The sequence below is a fragment of the Eutrigla gurnardus genome (genome assembly GCF_963514095.1).
Source record: "Eutrigla gurnardus genome assembly, chromosome: 5".
Lineage (NCBI taxonomy): Eukaryota > Metazoa > Chordata > Actinopteri > Perciformes > Triglidae > Eutrigla > Eutrigla gurnardus.
Window position 1 is genome coordinate 8,135,367 of NC_139919.1, and position 22,575 is coordinate 8,157,941.

Below are 22,575 nucleotides of genomic sequence, written 5' to 3' on the forward strand. Positions count from 1 at the left end.
TATACACAAGTCTGTCTATCTCTCTCTGTCTCACTCTCTGTCTGTCTGACTACTACTACTACTACTACTTCTACTACTAGCCTACTACTGATACTACGTCCACTGCTCGTACTTGTACTAGTACTACTATTACTGCTACTACTAGCCTACTACTGATACTATGTCCACTACTTGTAATAGTACTACTACTAATACTACTAGTACTAGCCTACTACTGATACTACCTCCACTACTTGTAGTAGTACTAGTACTACTACTACTACTACTACTTCTTCTACTAGCCTACTACTGATACTACTTCTAATACTTCTACTACTAGCCTACTACTGATACTTCCTCCACTACTTGTAGTAGTACTACTACTACTACTACTTCTTCTACTACTGATACTACGTCCACTACTTGAACTTGTACTAGTACTACTACTGATACTATGTCCACTACTTGTAATAGTACTACTACTACTACTACTAGCCTACTACTGATACTACCTCCACTACTTGTAGTAGTACTAGTACTACTACTACGTCTACTACTGATACTACGTCCACTACTTGAACTTTTACTCGTACTACTACTCCTTTTGCTACTAGCCTACTACTGATACTACCTCCACTACTTGTAGTAGTACTAGTACTACAACTACTACTATTACTTCTACTACTAGCCTACTACTGATACTACGTCCACTACTTGTACTTGTACTAGTACTACAACTGCTTCTACTACTAGCCTACTAGTGATACTACGTCCACTGCTCGTACTTGTACTTGTACTAGTACTACTACTACTGCTACTACTAGCCTACTACTGATAACTATGTCCACTACTTGTAATAGTACTACTACTAATACTACTAGTACTAGCCTACTACTGATACTTCCTCCACTACTTGTAGTAGTACTACTACTACTACTACTTCTTCTACTACTGATACTACGTCCACTACTTGAACTTGTACTAGTACTACTACTGATACTATGTCCACTACTTGTAATAGTACTACTACTACTACTACTAGCCTACTACTGATACTACCTCCACTACTTGTAGTAGTACTAGTACTACTACTACGTCTACTACTGATACTACGTCCACTACTTGTACTTGTACTTGTACTAGTACTAGTACTACTTCTAGTTTACTACTGATACTACCTCCACTACTTGTAGTAGTACTAGGACTACTACTACTAGTACTTCTACTTCTACTACTACTAATACTTGTACTAATATTACTAGTACTAGTAGTACTTCTACTTCTACTACTACTAATAATACTAATACTTGTACTAATATTACTAGTACTACTGCTAATACTACTGCTACTACTAATACTACTTTTACTAATAATACTAGTATTACTGCTACTACTACTACTACTGATACTACTCCTACTACTTCTATTAGTACCCTACTAATACTAAAAACAAAAAGAACATTCAAATATTAAAATGTTCAGCTCTTTATGGACATTTCAACATGTCTTCAACATTTTTTTGCCTTTCATATTCTTTTCAAATATTCAGGTTTTCATATTTGTTCAGCTATTTAGCTTATTTCATACATTTGCAGATATTAAGCTTTCTTAATATTATTTTCAAATATTTAGCTTTTTTCATAATATTGCACATGTTCAGCTTTTTCAAAATTCTCTTCAACTATTCAGCTTTTTGAATATTCTCTTCAGCTATTCAGATTTTCAAACTTTTTGTATATTCAGCTTTTTTAATATTCTCTTGAAATATTCAGCTTTTTCATACTTTTGCACATATTCAGCTTTTTGAATATTCTCTTGAAATATTCAGCTTTTTAAATATTTTCTTCAAATATTCAGCTTTTTTAATATTTTCTTCAAATATTCAGCTTTTTTTTCAGTGTTGCTTCAGCATTAAAGCATTTCCACGTATTTCCGCAGGAAATACATTTTCTAGTTTTTCATATTATTATTCTTCTTCCGTACGTTTTTCGGTCGCCTCTAACTTCTACATACTTTCAGGTACAAAAACCATTCAACTATCAAAATGTTCAGCTCTTTCAGCTCTTTTATGCTCACCTTCAACCTTTTTTCTACCTTTCATACTTTTTCATATATTCAGTTTTTTCCATATTTTTTTTTCAATGCATTCCTATGGAGATCAGCCTAAAAACCTCTTTAACATCCTCCTCTTTGAACTCCGACTAGTTTCACATACTTCCACCTACAGACTCCATTTAAACTTTAAACAATCTACAAGACTTTGAACTATAAAACTCTTTATCAGTTTTTTGATATCTTTTACAGTTTTTCTATAATCACAGTTTATGTTTTATGTTTTTTTCAGACCTCACCAGAGTTTATAATGGGTGTGTATTGCGCCTGCTAGAGTGCGTGACATCATCGTTAGAGTGTGAGGGCTCCTCGACATACTTCAGATTTTTTTCCTTTCCAAACTCCTCCCGGCCACAATTTTCACTCTACACACGTGATCTTTTCCAATTTTGTAGAGAAACTTGTCCTGTCTCTCACAATGTGATCAAAAACTCTGTGAGATTTACAGAATTTGAACTAGCAACCTCTAAGTGCGGCCAAGTCTCTTTTTCTTCTCATTCGATCTAAGGCAAATCGAGAAGCAGATTTTCAAAGAAATGCTGAAAATCACACATTTCTAACTCGCCCTAGCGTCCACATTTCTGACACTAGGAAAAAATAAAAGTGATCAGTGTCTTCAGCAGAGTCTTGTGGCGCTAACGGTGCGGAAATTTTTGCAATACGACTTTCGGTGTGAGCGTGAGAAGCTTTTGTTCGGACCCTCCGAAATGGAGGAATAGAGACAGGCTCTAGACAGTTACACAGGCGCGTAGATGGCTTTGATCTCTGTGGCTTTGATCTTTAGAAGTAACAGCAGGTGTGCTCTGATTGGTGGACAGGAATGTACTAAAAACTACATTTAGTAGTGGGATATGTAGTTTTTTTAGTCAAACGTCTTCTGCTCGGTCATACTTTCACCTAGAAACTCCATTTAAACTTTAAAATGGAGACACGAGTGGTGTGCTCTGATTGGTGGACAGGAATGTACTAAGAACTACATTTAGTAGTGGGAAATGTAGTTTTTTTAGTCAAACGTCTTCTGCTCGGTCATACTTTCACCTAGAAACTCCGTTTCAACTTTAAACTTTTACAGACACACCCCCGGGCGGCGGCCCACTGCCTCCCTCTCAAAATTTCCCGGCGGGGGAATTTTCTATATATTTTAAATGAATACATTTTCACATTACCTCAAATAAATTCATACTCATAAGCAATAGCACACAAGAGAGTGAGTGATGTAGTGATCATCTAGCGTGTACAGTAATCAAGTGCAGCCCACACTTACCCCCCCCCCCCTTTTACCGCTGCAGTTGCTACTGTTGAGTGGCAGGAAGTGGGTCTGACTAAATCAGGGACATCTGGATAATATGTACATTTATCATTTATTGTGCAACCAGTGAAACAAGACTATATTGTTGATTAAAAAAATGTGATGCCAAGTAGTCCTAAAGGTGATGTTACCATGTGAATAGATGATAAGACAAACCTTTTTGACCCCCAGAGGAGAAATGTGTTGCTTACAGCAGCACAAAGAAAGCAACAGTGCACATAATTGAATAAATAATTAAATTACATTTGCAGATATTAAGCTTTCTTAATATTATTTTCAAATATTTAGCTTTTTTCATAATTTTGCACATGTTCAGCTTTTTGAATATTCTCTTCAACTATTCAGCTTTTTCAAAATTCTCTTCAACTATTCAGCTTTTTCAAACTTTTGCACATAATCAGCTTTTTTAATATTCTCTTCAGCTATTCAGCTTTTTAAACTTTTGCACATATTCAGCTTTTTGAATATTCTCTTCAACTATTCAGCTTTTTCAAACTTTTGCACATATTCAGCTTTTTGAATATTCTCTTCAATTATTCAGCTTTTTCAAACTTTTGCACATATTCAGCTTTTTTTTATATTCTCTTGAAATACTCAGCTTTTTTAATATTTTCTTCAAATACTCTGCTTTTTTAATATTTTCTTCAAATATTCAGCTTTTTTAATATTTTCTTCAAATATTCAGCTTTTTTTTCAGTGTTGCTTCAGCATTAAAGCATTTCCACGTATTTCCGCAGGAAATGCATTTTCTAGTTCCTTAAGATCCCCTACTGACTTTGAATTATGTACCTCTTGGAAAACTTTGACACACATATTTGCTTTTTCCATATTATTGACTGCTTCACTCTCTCCATCAGATAGGGCTGGCATTTGTGACCTCGCCATTTTCCCTGACATTTTATGAATTCTTGACCAGACCTGCCCAACAGGGGTATCCGGTCCCAAGGTCCCACAGAAATCCCTCCAACACTTTTTTTTAAGCATCTTTTATTATTTTCCTTGTCTTTGCCCTACAACGTTTGAAGTTTATACTGTTTCTCTGAGTAGGGTTGCTGCGTAAAAGCTTAAAAGCTTGTTTTCTCTCTTTCACAGCCTTATCACAATCACTGTTCCACCACGGGACAATTACTCGATCTTTTGGGACCCCCCTACATGGAATTGTCCTTCAAGCCACATCAATAATCATTTTGCTTACACTGTAAAAAAAAATCCTAATTTTACGGTATATGACTCTAATTTTTTACAGTAGTTTTTCTGTTCTTTGAATATAGTGTACAAAACTGTAAAATTACAGACTTTATCAGTTGTTGGGGTTGTAGCAGGAGCAGATTTGGTTATCAACAGTTAATTATTAATATCAATATGATTATCGGTATTAATAATTATATTTAATATATTATCATGATATAATCATGAATAAACGGGGCACCACCCTGGGATCAGGGAAAAGATAACCTAAAACTGTATTCAGTCTCAATATAAAGGTTTTATACTCACATGCCAATCATCGTGATCATTGGCATAGGAGTACAAAACCAATCGAACAATTAAAAAGGCGTGAAATTCAAGCACTAGCCTTCACAACCTGCTGTTATCCAGTGACATATACCCAACAAGCACAAGAGACCGCTAGTTATAATATAGAGATATTTTCCAACTTTGTAGACAAACTTGTCCTGTCTCTCACAATGTGCTCAAAAACTCTGTGAGATTTATAGAATTTGAACTAGCAACCTCTAAGTGCGGCCAAGTCTGTTTTTCTCCTCATCCGCTCCAATGTAAATCGAGAAGCAGATTTTCAAAGAAACTTGAAATGGGCAGCATTTCTAACTCGCCCTAGCGTCCACATTTCTGACACTAGGAAAAAATAAAAGTCATCAGTGTCTTCATCAGAGTCTCGTGGCGCTAACGGTGTGAAAATCTTGGCGATAGGAGTTTCGATGTGAGCGTGGCAAGCTTTTGTTCGGAGCGCCCCCGAAGCCGGAATGGAGCGATAGAGAGAGGCAGAGAGAGGCTTAAAGACAGTTACACACGCACCAAGGGCCGTTGCTATGGTGACAGCACTCTGGAGCTCTGATCTTCATAACTGACAGCAGGTGTGCTCTGATTGGTGGACAGGAATGTACTAAAAACTACATTTAGTAGTGGGAAATGTAGTTTTTTTAGACAAACGTCTTCAGCTCAGCCATACTTTCACCTAGAAACTCCATTTAAACTTTAAAATGAGACACAAGTACTGTCAAACAGTTCAACTGTTTGCAAGTACATAGTACCTACTAGTTCTCAGTACTTGAGTCTCTGTAGTACTCGGTAGTACTTGAGTGACAGCTGAGCCGTGTGACATGTACTGGCAAACAGTTGAGTGCGAAGCACTCAACTGTTTGACAATACATTGTACCTAGTAGTTCTCAGTACTTGAGTCTCAGTAGTACTCGCTAGTACTCGGTAGTACTCGGTAGTACTTGAGTGACAGCTGAGTTCAGTGACATGTACTGGGTGCTTCGCACTCAACTGTTTGACAATACATTGTACCTAGTAGTTCTCAGTACTTGAGTCTCAGTCGTACTCGGTAGTACTCGGTAGTACTCGGTAGTACTTGAGTGACAGCTGAGTTCAGTGACATGTACTGGCAAACAGTTGAGTGCGAAGCTCCATTTAAACTTTAAAATGGAGAGACGAGTGGTGTGCTCTGATTGGTGGACAGGAATGTACTAAAAACTACATTTAGTAGTGGGAAATGGTGTTTTTTTTTGTCAAACGTCTTCTGCTCGTCCATACTTTCACCTAGAAACTCCATTTAAACTTTAAAATGGAGACACGAGTGGTGTGCTCTGATTGCTGGACAGGAATGTACTAAAAACTACATTTAGTAGTGGGAAATGTAGTTTTTTTAGTCAAACATCTTCAGCTCAGCCATACTTTCACCTAGAAACTTAAACTTTAAAATGAGACACAAGTTGTACCTAGTAGTACTCGGTAGTACTTGAGTGACAGCTGAGTTCAGTGACATGTACTGGGAAACAGTTGAGTGCGAAGCACTCAACTGTTTGACAATACATTGTACCTAGTAGTTCTCAGTACTTGAGTCTCAGTAGTACTCGGTAGTACTTGGTAGTACTCGGTAGTACTTGAGTGACAGCTGAGTTCAGTGACATGTACTGGGAAACAGTTGAGTGCGAAGCACTCAACTGTTTGACAATACATTGTACCTAGTAGTTCTCAGTACTTGAGACTCAGTAGTACTCGGTAGTACTTGGTAGAATGACAACAATGGGCCTCAGGATCTCATCACGGTATCTCTGTGCATTCAAAATGCCATCAATAAAATGCACCTGTGTTCTTCGTCCATAACAGATGCCTGCCCATACCATAACCCCACCACCACCATGGGCCACTCGACCCACAACATTGACATCAGCAAAGCGCTCACCCACACGACGCCACACACGCTGTCTGCCATCTGCACTGAACAATGTAAACCGAGATTCATCCGTGAAGAGAACACCTCTCCAACGTGCCAGACGCCATCGAATGTGAGCATTTGCACACTCAAGTCTGTTACGGCGACGAGCTGGAGTCAGGTCAAGACCCCGATGAGGACGACGAGCATGCAGTTGAGCTTCCCTGAGACGGTTTCTGACAGTTTGTGCAGAAATTGTTTGGTTATGCAAACCAATTGTTTCAGCAGCTGTCTGAGTGGCTGGTCTCAGACGATCTTGGAGGTGAACCTGCTGGATGTGGAGGTCCTGGGCTGGTGTGGTTACACGTGGTCTGCGGTTGTGAGGCCGGTTGGATGTACTGCCATATTCTCTGAAACGCCTTTGGAGACGGCTTATGGTGGAGAAATGAACATTCAATGCATGAGCAACAGATCTGGTTGACATTCCTGCTGTCAGCATGCCAATTGCACGCTCCCTCAATGCTTGTGGCATCTATGGCATTTTGCTGTGAGACAAAACTGCACATTTCAGAGTGGCCTTTTATTGTGGGCAGTATAAGGTACACCTGTGCACTAATCATGATGTCAGATCAGCATCTTGATGTGGCACACCTGTGAGGTGGGATGGATTATCTCAGCAAAGCAGAAGTGCTCACTATCACACATTTAGACAGATTTGTGAACAATGTTTGAGAGAAATGGTAATATTGTGTATCTGGAATGAATTTTAGATCTTTAAGTCCATCTCATGAAAAATGGGAGCAAAAACAAAAGTGTTATAAAGTTATATTTTTGTTGAGTGTACATTTGGCATTGGATTAATTTATATTCATAATAACGGTAAAATAATGGATTTTCTTTTTCATCCACAATCTCAAACCAAGGCAGTTTAACCCAAAATACAAGCTGAGGCGCGCACCTTGTGGTCCGAGTCCGGCGCGCACATTACGTCCGTGCACGGCAGTGTGCATGTCGTAGCCGGTGCACCACTCTTTTTGTGATTTTAGTAGTGATGTCCAAATGAAGCTTCGTGAAGCATTTTCTTTATTTTCTGAGCCCAATAGATGGCGCTCTCTGTTCAACAAAGGGTTTAAGGACGATATATTTCCATTGCTTTCAACCCTTTGTTGAACAGAGAGCGCCATCTATTGGGCTCAGAAAATAAAGAAAATGCTTCACGAAGCTTCATTTGGACATCACTAGATTTTAGTAATAGGGGGCCTGTGTCCCAGTAGAGCTTTATGTCTAGCAACGCCCCTGACCCTCAGCTGATCAGATCATGTGATTTGACCCCTTTAAGATAATGGCCTATGTCATATATGTATTACACTTTTGGTGAAGTTTTTTGTGTTTCCTGAAAAACTTGAAAAAATGAGTTAGGCGATTATTTTAACAGGGTGACGAATACGGTTTTGCTAAACTCTCCAGAAGATGGCAGTAGTAGGCTATAACAAGAATAACACGACAGTACAATCGAAGAAGAGAACGGGGAAACAAACATTTGACAAATATGAGATATGAGGGAAAAAAATGCTCTGTGTCTTTCGGACTTGCTCAAGCACACGCACGCACGCACGCGCTCAGTGATTGTCATGGAAACAGAACTGACCCATCAGAGCAGGTATAAAAGCGCTGTCCACCATTTGGAGTTCTCCTTTTGCAATTGGACTAGAAACGAATTGGAGAGACTGAGAGAGTTGACCCAAACTGTGGAAAGTTTCAAAGCGCTTGAGAAAAACCAACGAAAACACATCTTGTCGGAGAACCAAAGTAGAGGATAGTCAACGAGCTACTGTTTGGAAGAAGAAGAGACCGGCGACGACGACGGCGACGATGGTCCACTGGGATCCATGGATCCTGGAGGATCCCCTGGACCTCGTTTTGGACCTCGACCTTGATGGTAAGACAACTTTTATATTTATTTTAGTGTTATACTTGTTGATTCATAGCCTAAAAACCTTAAACATCGCCCGAGTCCAGAAATCAGTGAAACTTTTGGATTTGAAGGTGAACCGTTCATTTGGTGAAACCAGACACTCACTCGACAGTTTCTACGTGTAAAATGATTATTTGTGGGACAGAATGTCTTAAATATGGCGGGAGAACCGTGTAGCGTTGTAGTTGTGTGGTGGTTCGGAAAAACACTGTTTTGGTTTGAGGGCATCAAAACTTCAACATCTTACATAGAGATTTGTGAAAAAAGATGCGCCCGGGTCATATTTCATAAAATGCCCAAAAGTATTATTATTAGTCGTGTGCACCATGGAAACGATGGGAATGTTCGGGCCGAACGTCACGACGTCAGGACGCGGCGTACAGGTGCAGTGGAGCCGGGCTCGATCCGACCCTGAGTGCCTTTGTTGGGATGTTGAAGCTGCACTTCTTCTCCAAACATCTGCTCTTCTTCAACACATTCACTCCGGGTTGAACACGAGCCGCCTCCACGAGGACACCGTATCCTGCACGCGCTGCGACCTGCAAATGATAAACGGGGTGATGATGATGAGTTTTGGGCTGAAGAGGTCGCTGTGGTCATTTTGGATGAAAGAAGCTACGTTTCACTGCGTAATGACGCACAGGCGACATCTGAATTATGCTTCCGCATCGACACAACGCAAGGGGGCTTGCGGACCCCTTACGTCCTTGCGGACCCCCCTTACGTCAACGCAAGGGCCTGACGTGTGCCTCCCAAAAATCCTAGACGCGCGTCGAGGCGACGCAACAGCGACGCAACAGCAACGCAACACCAACGCAGCGGCATCGGCTGTGATTGGTCCGCTAACTACACCCCATTCCAAATTATTATGCACATTGGATTTAAGTGTCATAAACATTTAATTTTTAGTTTTTCAATTAAACTCATGGATAGTATTGTGTCTCAGGGTTCTTTGGATCATTGAAATCAATCTCAGACACCTGTGATAATTAGTTTGCCAGGTGAGCCCAATCAAAGAAAAACTACTTAAGAAGGATGTTTCACATTATTAAGCAGGCCACAGGTTTCAAGCAATATGGGAAAGAAAAAAGATCTCTCTGCTGCCGAAAAGCGTGAAATAGTGCAATACCTTGGACAAGGTATGAAAACATTGGATATTTCAAGAAAACTTAAGCGTGATCATCGTACTGTGAAGAGATTTGTGGCTGATTCAGAGCACAAACGGGTTCGTGCAGATAAAGGAATACTGAGGAAGGTTTCTGCCAGACAAATTCGTAGGATTAGGAGAGCAGCTGCCAAAATGCAATTGAAAAGCAGCAAACAGGTTTTTGAAGCCGCTGGTGCCTCTGGAGTCCCACGAACCACAAGGTGTAGGATCCTCCAGAAGTTTGCAAGTGTGCATAAACCTATTATTCGGCCACCCCTAAACAATGCTCACAAGCAGAAACGGTTGCAGTGGGCTCAGAAATACATGAAGATTAATTTTCAAACAGTGTTGTTTACTGATGAGTGCCGTGCAACCCTGGATGGTCCAGATGGATGGAGTAGTGGATGGTTGGTGAATGGCCACCATGTCCCAACAAGGCTGCGACGTCAGCAAGGAGGTGGCGGGATCATGTTTTGGGCTGGAGTCATGGGGAGAGAGCTGGTAGGCCCCTTTAGGGTCCCCGACGGTGTGAAAATTACCTCTGCAAAGTATGTAGAGTTTCTGACTGACCACTTTCTTCCGTGGTACAAAAAGAAGAACCGTGCCTTCCGTAGCAAAATTATCTTCATGCATGACAATGCACCATCTCATGCTGCAAAGAATACCTCTGTGTCATTGGCTGCTATGGGCATAAAAGGAGAGAAACTTATGGTGTGGCCCCCATCTTCCCCTGACCTCAACCCTGTTGAGAACCTTTGGAGCATCCTAAAGCAAAAGATCTATGAGGGTGGGAGGCAGTTCACATCAAAACAGCAGCTCTGGGAGGCTGTTCTGACATCCAGCAAAGATATTCAAGCAGAAACTCTCCAACAACTCACAAGTTCAATGGATGCAAGAATTGTGAAGGTGATATCAAAGAAGGGGTCCTATGTTAACATGTAACTTGGCCTGTTAAATGTTTTTTAATTGAAATAGCTTTTGATTTTTGTAAATACGATCTCCTGATGCTGCAAATTCAACAAATTACCATTTTAGTTATCTTTACAACCTTTAAATGTTTTGATCTCTGTTGTGCATAATAATTTGGAACAGTGCATTTTGAGTTAGGATCATTAGGAGATTTGTTCAATAAAATTTGAATTATAATCTTACGGTTGATGACTTGAAAATTATACTGACTGTCATTTGCATCAGCTATTTAGGAAAATCTGAGAAAAATATCAATTGCATAATAATTTGGAATGCGGTGTACATCCGCTGGAGACCGCTATCCGGTTTCCACTCATAAACACCGCCATTTAAACTTTTAAAAGGCTACTTTTATTGTTTGCACCTCGTTTTATTGTTTGCACCTTCTCGCTTTTGCACAAATAAATAAAACACCAAGTTCTGAAAAATTGTGGACGTTTAAAGCCGGAAAGTAAACAAATACGCTATAACGAGGCTACGACGATATACGCCAAGAGTCTCGGTCGGTCGGTCAGTCTTTACAAAAACCATAGCGCCCTTTCCCGGTGTGGCATTGAATTGCATTTCGTCACGTAAACCCAACGCAGAACCATCACGGTCTCTAAGCAACTGCGTGGCCGTTGCGTTGCCGTTGCGTTATCACTACGCGGAAGCATAATCAGGCCTCCATCCACTAACGCATTGATCAGAAACCACTGATCGTTTCGTCCGCACAAACTGAAGTCCTCACTATTCTTTGGTGCAGAATAAATGTCTTTGCACAAAGTAATAGTAATAGTAAATTAATTGTCACATGACAGCTGCATTAATTGATCCTCCTTCACCCAGTCAGAACAGCACTATGTGTGATATTCCTGTTAAAAGCCCTGTGTGTTGGTGGCTTTGTGACAGACGTAGTGCAGCGATAGTTGGTATATAGATATGCTGTCTTCTTGGCTAATTTAAACAGGATTATTGCTTTGTTTAAATCAATGAAAAATCCTCATACTTTGAATTTTCTTCCCCCTCAGTTGGTGCCAACGTTGTCATCGGCCGTCCTGCACGAGGTGGACGTGAGTATGAACTTGTGGATGAGGTAGGTCAGGAAGGGGTTGTTTTTGGAGACTTCTCTGAAGAGGACAGCGACGTTCAGGATGAGTATTCTGGCTACGGCCTCATGTTTGAGGATTCTGATGAAGAGGATGAAGAGGACGAAGTGGATGAAGAGGAAGATGATGACTTCAGAGCTCAGCAGTTCCCTCCTCGCAGCTTCTGGCAGGGATATTATGACCAGATGTTTCCCGGTCGCCTTCCCTCTTGTCCTTCCGTCTCCCTCCTTTCTGGTGTGAGCCGTCCTGAAGAACATCCATCCTCGGTTCCTCGGAGACCAGAAGATTCCGCTACCTTAACCAGCGATGAAGAGATAGATAGATAAGATAAATTAAGATAGATAAGATAAGATAAGATAGATAAGTTAAGGTAGATAAGATTATCTATCATTTGGTCTGGAGAAAGGAAGGAAGCTGCTTTGTCTCTTGTTGGTAAGTCAGAAACTAATTGTAGATTTGGGTTTAGGCATTGTGTGTGTAAAGCTAGTGGTAACATTTAGTCTAGTATTGATAGCTTGTTGTTGAACTTCTTGTAAAGCTGTCTATGGTAAGTGAGCAATCAGCTTGTTTGAGCCAGCTCACCTGTAGTGAATAGACTTGATTAGAGGGAAGGAGGAGCCACAGTCAGTACTTGCGGTAAATTGAGCACTTAAAAGGCTGTCACTACAGCGTCAGCTGCAGCGTCGGGCCATCAGAACGAAGACAGCTGAACAAAGACACAGGGAGTCTATCTGTGGGAGTCCAGACAGCTGAACAAAGACACAGGGAGTCTATCTGTGGGAGTCAAGACAGCTGAACAAAGACACAGGGAGTCTATCTGTGGGAGTCAAGACAGCTGAACAAAGACACAGGGAGTCTATCTGTGGGAGTCAAGACAGCTGAACAAAGACACAGGGAGTCTATCTGTGGGAGTCAAGACAGCTGAACAAAGACACAGGGAGTCTATCTGTGGGAGTCAAGACAGCTGAACAAAGACACAGGGAGTCTATCTGTGGGAGTCCATCGAGGAAGCCCATTGAGATAGGTATAACATCTCAACCCCCCCCCCCCCCCCCCCTTCCTCGCAGCCATGTGTCTTATCCCAGTCAGGACATCGCACTGGAGAAGATTTTACCGAAGTCCCTTCATTCGAGGCTGTAACCCATCCAATCTCTGCTACTCACCAATCTCCACCGGTAAGGAACTTGAGGTACTAGGGGGGCTGTGGAACTGCCAGTCTGCAGTCAAGAAGGCGGACACCATCTCAGCCTATGCCTCCCTGCAGACTCTCCACTTCCTGGCCCTCACAGAGACCTGGATCACCCCAGAAAACACTGCCACTCCAGCTGCCCTTTCAACTGCCTACTCGTTTTCACACTCCCCAAGACGAACAGGGCGAGGAGGAGGAACTGGGCTCCTCATCTCACCCACATGGTCCTACCAGGTCCTTCCTCTCGACCACCTACCCCGATCTACGCTTGAATTTCACGCCGTCTCTGTCACCATTCCTTTCAAACTCAACATCATAGTGATCTATCGCCCACCCGGTCCTCTTGGTGACTTTTTGGATGAGATGGATGCCCTCCTGAGCTGCTCCCCTGATGATGGCACACCGCTCGTCATCCTCGGTGACTTCAACATCCACCCGGGAAAGCTGCATTCATCTGAATTCATTGACTTCTTTTCCGCATTTGACCTCACACTCTCCCCCTCTCCACCAACTCACCGGGCCGGGAACCAACTTGACCTTGTCTTCACAAGATCCTGTGGCATCTCGGCACTCTCTGTTACCCCGCTCACCGTGTCCGACCACCACTTTGTGACTTTCTCCCTCCCCATGAAGCCCACCTCATCCCTCCCCTCTACGCCTCGAATGGTCACCAGCCGCCGCAACCTGAAATCCCTCACTCCCTCCGCTCTCTCCTCAACTGTTATCTCCTCGCTCCCATCCTCGGAACAGTTCTCCTTAATGCCTACTGAGGAAGCCTCCTCTATCCTGATGTCCTCACTCGCCTCTTCTTTGGACACTCTCTGTCCCCCAATCTCACGACCGGCGCGATCATCTCCCCCCCCTCCCTGGCTGTCTGAACCTCTGCGAACCAACAGATCATTGTTGCGAGCGTCAGAGAGAAAATGGAAGAAATCGGGACAGCACGAGGACCTTGCTCACTACCACCTCCTCCTCTCTGACTTCACCTCAACTGTTTCGGCAGCTAAATCTGCCTTCTACCTGGCAAAGATCAACTCTTCTGCCTCCAACCCCAGGAAACTCTTCTCCATGTTCTCTTCCCTCCTCACCCCTCCTACCCCTCTCCCTCCCTCCTCCCTTACTGCCGATGACTTTGCAACTTACTTTACCAAGAAAGTAAATGACATCAGCTCCTCATTCACGCCTATTCCCTCCCAGAAGACATCTCCCCCAACTCTCAACTCGGATGGTCTTACCAGCTTTAGCCCCCTCACCTCTGAAGACGTTCACGCACTTGTTACATCTAACCGTGCCACCACCTGCTCCCTTGACCCGATTCCCTCCTCTCTTCTCCAGGACATCTCACACGACATCTTGCCATTCCTCACCACCCTGATCAACTCCTCCCTCACCTCAGGTGTCATTCCAGCGGATTTTAAGACCGCTATCGTGAAGCCTCTCCTGAAAAAACCCACCCTAGATGCTACTGACATCCAAAGCTACAGACCTGTATCTCTTCTTTCATTCCTCTCTAAAACCTTGGAACGTGCTGCCTACAACCAACTGTCATCCTATCTCTTGCGGAAGAACCTCCTAGACCCTAACCAATCAGGATTCAGGACTGCCCACTCCACTGAGACGGCCCTCCTCACGGTGACCGAGTCCCTGCGAGACGCCAAAACATCATCCAACTCCTCCGTTCTCATTCTCCTTGACCTATCTGCTGCATTCGACACAGTCAACCACCAAATTCTCCTCTCCACTCTGGCTGAACTTGGCATAACCGACTCTGCTCTCACCTGGTTTACATCATACCTGACAAACCGCACCTTTCAGGTCACATGGAATGGCTCTATGTCCAAACCCTGCTCTCTGGACACGGGTGTCCCTCAAGGCTCAGTATTAGGACCGCTTCTGTTCTCACTATACACCAGATCACTAGGTTCTGTTATCAAATCGCATGGATTCTCCTACCATTGCTACGCTGATGACACCCAGCTGTTCCTCTCTTTTCCCCCGTCCTCTGACGCTCACATTGCAACTCGCATCTCGGACTGTCTGGCTGACATCTCTGTCTGGACAACTGCACATCACCTCAAGCTTAACCTGAATAAAACCGAACTCCTCTTCATCCCAGGGAAAGACTGCCCTCGCATGGACCTGTCGGTCACTGTTGAGGGCATCACAGTATTTCCTTCCTCAACTGTGAGGAACCTGGGTGTAATCCTCGATGACCAACTATCCTGCACCCCCAACATCACTGCTGTGGCCCGATCCTGCAGATTTGCCCTCTACAATATCCGCAGGATTCGGACCTTCCTCACAAAGGATGCAACGCAGCTCTTGGTCCAAGCACTGGTCATCTCCCGCCTTGACTACTGCAACTCTCTCCTGGCCGGACTCCCGGCCTATGCGATTAAACCATTGCAGCGTATCCAGAACGCTGCAGCACGCCTTATCTTCAATCTACCCAAATTCTCCCATGTGACCCCCCTCCTCCGTGACCTCCACTGGCTCCCTGTTGCAGCACGCATCCAATTCAAGACGATGACACTGGCCTTCAGGGCCATCAATGGAACGGCACCTGCCTACCTTCAAACACTGGTCAAACCTCATGCCCCGAAGCGAGCACTCCGCTCCTCTACTTCAGCTGGCCGGCTGGTACCACCATCGCTGAAATCAAACAAATGTCGCTCAGCAAAGTCCAGACTCTTCTCTGTTCTGGCGCCTCAGTGGTGGAACGAACTCCCGACCAATGTCAGAACAGCAGAGTCATTTGCCATCTTCCGAAAAAGGCTCAAGACTCACCTGTTCAGACTTCACCTCGACTCTACATAGCATGACCCACTAACACCCTCCCTCGACACTCCCTCAACCTTACCTATAGCACTCAGATCGTAGCACTGTTGCTCTTGAAGTACTACTTTACTCAGATGAGGACCTAACACTTGTTCTATTTTTAGCTCCTACTGCATCGGCAATGATACGTCGTGGTTTCTTTGTTTCCTTCTTTTGACAAATGTACTTATTGTAAGTCGCTTTGGACAAAAGCGTCTGCTAAATTACCTAAATGTAAATGTAAATAAGATAAGTTAAGATAGATAAGATAAGTTAAGATAAATAAGATAAGTTAAGATAGATAGATAAGATAAGATAAGATAGATAAGTTAAGATATATATAAGATAAGTTAAGATATATATAAGATAAGATAGATAAGTTAAGGTAGATAAGATAAGTTAAGATAGATAAGATAAGTTAAGATAGATAGATAAGATAAGTTAAGATAGATAGATAAGATAAGATAGATAAGTTAAGGTAGATAAGATAAGTTAAGATATATAAGATAAGTTAAGATAAATAAGATAAGTTAAGATAGATAGATAGATAGATAGATAGATAGATAGATAGATAGATAGGATAGATAAGTTAAGATATATATAAGTTAAGATATATAAGATAAGATAGATAAGTTAAGGTAGATAAGATAAGTTAAGATAGATAAGTTAAGATAGATAAGATAAGTTAAGATAGATAAGATAAGATAAGATAGATAAGTTAAGGTAGATAAGATAAGTTAAGATAGATAAGTTAAGATAGATAAGATAAGTTAAGATAGATAAGATAAGATTAGATAGATAAGATAAGTTAAAGGGACTTAGGGCAGGATTTGTGAAAAAATAAACATTCACTTTAAGTCTTTTAATGCTAATGGGTGATGAAGCGTTCAAAACCAAAAAGAATGAGACCACACACATATCTCCCCATTGCCTTGAACAGGCTGTGTGCTGCATGATGTACTGCAATTCGTGGTCCGAATTTCCCGCGCAGTCCGGCGGACGTGACGTCAAATGACGCTGAATGCGCGTACTCGACGGCTTGGAGACCAGAAGAAGACAAGCGCGGTGGACTCAAGTACTGTATGTGTAGTAATGGACTCTGCTTCGGCCGGAAAACGACCCACCACCACACAAAGTCCACTAAAAAGTAATACCAAGAAGAAAACGAAGGTTTTATCAGCGGCAATTCGTCTTCCTAAAGTTACACTAAAATAAACACTTGTTTACTTACTTCGTCGCTTGACATGATGCTGTTCGCAGATGTATGCTACCAACGTAGTTCCGCGGAGGCATGTGCGGAGGGCTTGTAGTAAACAGTCACGTGAACAGCAAGTAAATAAATAACCGTGTCACAGCATCAGCTGCACTGAAGAGTTCGTGCGCGCTACCGCGCCGGCTTGGCAGATGGCTGCAGTTACCCTAACGGCCGTCGTGTCACTGTTGAGTCTTATTTCTTGATCCTGCCCTAAGTCCCTTTAAGATAGATAAGATAAGATATGTGTCTTTATGTTGATTCTGATGAATACGGTAAAGCACGTTGGATAAAAGCTCTATATAAGTGAGGACCACTTTGGTAAATGGTCCTCATTTATATAGAGCTTTTATCAATTAGTGTGAGGTGTATTGTGTTAAGTATTGAATGTGTTTAAATTGTAGATGGCGATAAGACAAAGGTAAGTTAACATTTAATTACAGCAGTAACACAAGTCTCCTGAAAGTCTAATTTACAAGTGATTCAAAGATTGCTTGTTTTACTCACTCTCTGTCTTTTAATTTTTTTAAGTTAGGTGTTTGTGGCTGTTCCTGACAGAGGTACGGTCATAATTACTAACATGAAGAAAAGTCTCCAAGTCTCTTTTACTTAGGTATTGATGGCAGCAGCAGACCTTCAGGATGATACACACTGCACCAGCCTCCCAACAAGAAGAAACCATGTGGAGGACGACCGGACCAGATGAGGAGGATGGAGGACTACAGGACCAGACGAGAAGGATGGAGGACTACAGGACCAGACGAGAAGGATGGAGGACTACAGGACCAGACGAGAAGGATGGAGGACTGCAGGACCAGACGAGTAGGATGGAGGACTACAGGACCAGACGAGAAGGATGGAGGACTGCAGGACCAGACAAGAAGGATGGAGGACTACAGGACCAGACGAGAAGGATGGAGGACTACAGGACCAGACGAGGAGGACGGAGGACTACAGGACCAGATGAGAAGGATGGGGGACTACAGGACCAGTGGGCTGAGTGAGTAATCTCCTACAGAGACTAATCTATGTAATCTCCTAAAACTACAGTACCAGTAATGGCATGAAGTTAACTTTACATCAGTTTTGTATTTATTATAGGAGCCTTCTAGAATAGTATTCATTGTTTATAATATAATTTCAGAATTGGTGGCCATATTCAACACTAGCTAGCAACCATGTAAATGTAGTATAGTTGAGTTCATGGGTTTTCATCTCTGGTGGTTCTGGTTCATAGGTCAGGACTCCTCTATGGTTTTGGCGTTCCTGGGCAGCTGAGAATGGACGTCAACCAACACATCAACCAATGAAGACCCAGCACGACAGCAGACCCTGGACTACTCCCCTACCTTAGTGAGCCCGAGACCCAGTGTGTGCCATTCCAACCTCCCTGCCCCTCCGCCCATCCCCCGACACCACCCGCCACACCCACCAGCCAAAGGGTGAGGCGGCTCCCGACCAGCACAGAGGACGTTTTTTTTTTTTTTCTCAACAGTTTTTGTTGTTTTTGGGAAGCTCCTCTCTCACTCACACACACACACACACACACACACACACACACACACACACACACACACAGGAAGCTATTTATGATTATTTATAGTATATTTCTTTATATATGTCTGTATAAATCTGTATACATCATCTCAATCTGTACAGTATTGCTTGCTCTGTTTTGTGTCACCATTTATTATTGTACAGCTACTCTGTGTGCCTGTTATTGCCCTCTGGGACAAATACATTTTTTGGAATTTAATTGAACAACCTCTTTGCATCTCTGCTCAGAAATTAAGGAGACCATTTGTACGCATTATTGAAAAATCTATAACAAATGCATGCATATTCATATACATAGTATGTCAAAACAAGTTGTAGTATGTCAAATATTCATGAAAGAGACATTGTATAGTATGTGGGGAAAACAAATAAGAATAGTATATCTCAAAAAGTCATAGTGTAGCATATTGAAAAAAAGTGGTAGTATAGTATGATGATAAAAGTAATACAAAAAAAATATAGTATATTTTGTCAAGAAATGTTATAGAAGAGTCAAAGTATAATATGGCTTTAAAAATCAATGGTGTAAAATGTGAAAAAAATAATTATATTGCAGGACAACAAAGTTGCGATATAGTATGTTGAAACAAGTCTTATAAGAGTCATTACATAATATTCCATTAAAAAGTGATATTAAAGTATGTCAAATAAATTCATAGTCATTATATTGTCTAAAAAAAGTTTAGTTATTAATTTAGTTTAAGTTTAGTTATTAAGTATAGAATTTTGAAATAATTCATGACCCAGAAGTCATTGATTAGGCAAAGATCAGATAGAAAGGGGGCAACAACGACATCCGGGGGGCAAAAAACACTTATTGATACGTTTAATACAACTACACACACACTCCCAAAATTGATGAAATTATTAGAGGAATTTGGTTTCATTTCTGGTTCTAAAATTAATAACAAAACTCAAGTACTGACATTCAACTATGACCCCCCCACCCTCCATTAGGACCATGTCCAACTGGAAATGGGAGGCTGAGTCCATTAAATATTTAGGTGTCTCATTACCGAGGGACTTCTCAAGACTGTATGATATCAATGACGGCCCGTTCCATTCAAAGAGAAAGTCTGACATCCAAAGATGGAATGTTATTCCCTTTTTAAGTTGAAGCTCCCGGATAGAGTCAATCAGGATGAAGATTCTTCCTCGGATGTTAGACCTCTTCCAGTGTTTGCCAGTCAAAATACCATCTAAACACTTCTCAGAATGGGACAGATTAATAGCCAGGTATTTGTGGCGAGGGAAAAAGACCAGAATTCAATTCAAGACGCTGCAATGCAGAAAAGATAAGGGTGGAATGGGCCTCCCTTGCTTCCAGGAATACTACCATGTAGCCCAACTGAGACCTTTAGTCTGCTTGTGTTCACCAACATACACTGCAGCATGGAAGGAACTAGAAGGTGCAATGATAAAGGGAATCCCAATAACAGCTCTACTAAGTGATAACAAATTACAAGGAGAACAGGAGATCCCAGAAGACTCTAGAACAGGCAGTTTTCTGAAAGCTGGCTGGAAATAGTCCAAATGTGCCGTTTAAGAGACGCGTCTAAAATGATGAGGTGGTGTGCCTTTGATTCAGACTTTGCACCAAATAGAATCGATGGCAGATTTAAGACATGGATCACAAAAGGCTTCACTACATATTATTCATGTATTCACAAAGGGGCATTTCAGAGTTTTGAAAGCCTACAGAAGGACCATGGTCTGGAAGAGAGGGTGTTTTTAGGTACCTGCAAGTGAGAGATTATGTGAACAAAAACCTTAAAGACGTGTTAAGAAAAGGTGAATCGGGTTCATGGAGGTATTCTTATCATGAATTAAACCCAGATCAGCAACAAAATGATCTCCAAATAATATAATGCCATACAGTTCTGTCAACAAGAGAGCACAGAATACATAAAGAAGAAGTGGGAAAAGGAAGTGGTCATGATCACACAGGAGAGCTGGGAGAAAACATGCCAGCTACAGTGGGTCTGGACCGGGTCAAACACATGGAGAGACTTCTGGTGGGAAAACATTGCAAGATTTCTGACCACACCCATTCAGAAAGGTCATCAGGGCAGTGGAGATGCTTGTTGGAGACTTTGTGGGTCTCATGGAGACAACCATTCCCATAGTTTTGGGGATTGCCAAGCAATAAGACCTTACTGGGAGGAGATCCACAAACATATAAAACATGTATTTCATGTAAACATTCCATTTGAATGTGAATCTTTGTATTTGGGTCATATATTGTTTGAAACATGGAACATCAAAAACAAAACACTGCTGGCTCTACTATTGGCAGCCAGTAAGAAATGTGTGACGAGGAAATGGTTGAAAGCAGAACCCCACCAGTGATGAATGGATGGACATCGTCTATGAGATCTTTTTCCCTCAAAGTGGAAAAAGAAAGGTTTTACAGGATCTGGACCAAATGGACTGAGTATGTAAAACCAATTAGATGTGATTTCATATGACTGTACTTGGGCATTGTGTGAACCTGTCTTCCCTTTGTTTGTGTGTGTGAGTGTTATTTGGATTGTCTCAAGTGGTCCCCAGTTCTGTTCTGTTCTGATACTGTTCTCAACTAAAACCAGTAAGAGTCAGAAAAACATTCCAGAAGGGCAATATGGACCAAATCACATGGACTTCCTGGAACCATCTTTATCTGTCTTTGAATGACTAAGATTGGAATTCATGTATGTGATGGTAATTTGCCTTTCTAAATAAAAATATAATTTAAAAACAATAACATGGAAAACCATGCCAGATTGTGAAGACAAACTTTGTTCTGTTCTTTTCTTCCTCTAAAATAAAACTAGCATCAAATGAAAATGTATGAACTATATTTGAATTCCAATGAATTGTAATTTCTTGTTTTCATGTTCAACTATCCATCAGAGTAACATGAGAGAGAAAGGGAAGCATGCAGAAGAGTTGAGCAGAGGTGGAAGGGGATACATTGCAGATCTCATTCCAAACACTGAAGGATCTTCTGGATCAATACACAAACACTTCATTGACAAGTATGTTTTCACACACAAGGAATGTGACGTGGTGATTGGTGCAGAACAATACACACAGTCAGATAGTAGAATGACATCGTCACATCATTATGAAAACGGAACATTTACAATAGAATATGTGGAACTAATATAGAAGAACAGCTTCAATGATGTCAGCCATTCAAGGGTCTAGACCTCTGGGGGACCACAGTCTCTGGTTCCTCACATAGTCTGGTCTCTGGACTAATGTGAGCTACTATCTAGACCTCTGGGGGACCACAGTCTCTGGTTCCTCACATAGTCTGGTCTCTGGACTAATGTGGTCTACTATCTAGACCTCTGGGGGACCACAGTCTCTGGTTCCTCACATAGTCTGGTCTCTGGACTAATGTGAGCTACTATCTAGACCTCTGGGGGACCACAGACAGTCTCTGGTCCCTCCACATAGTCTGGTCTGGTCTCTGGACTAATGTGGTCTACTATCTAGACCTCTGGGGGACTACAGACAGTCTCTGGTTCCTCCACATAGTCTGTCTCTGGACTAATGTGGTCTACTATCTAGACCTCTGGGGGACCACAGTCTCTGGTTCCTCCACATAGTCTGGTCTCTGGACTAATGTGGTCTACTATCTAGACCTCTGAGGGACCACAGACCCAGGAGACAACATCTGGTTCCTGGCTGAGACTCCTTAGAGACACAGATTCTCATCTTTGAATGGACTCTGGATGGATTGTCTTTGTCTTCTGACACCATGTAGGGAGTTGATTTGATGATTTTATGTGTA

At 42.0% G+C, this 22,575-nt stretch overlaps 1 protein-coding gene across 1 annotated transcript; it reads left to right on the forward strand.

Annotated features, from left to right (window-relative positions):
* Positions 1-8,443: 8,443 nt before the first annotated feature.
* Positions 8,444-12,305, forward strand: LOC311013357 (uncharacterized protein; the record flags this gene model as incomplete). Its single annotated transcript, XM_084009375.1, has 2 exons — positions 8,444-8,739; positions 11,902-12,305. Exons 1-2 carry the CDS (start codon positions 8,673-8,675, stop codon positions 12,303-12,305), a joined length of 471 nt encoding a protein of 156 aa, XP_083865501.1. The 5' UTR covers positions 8,444-8,672.
* Between the last annotated feature and the right edge of the window lie 10,270 nt (positions 12,306-22,575).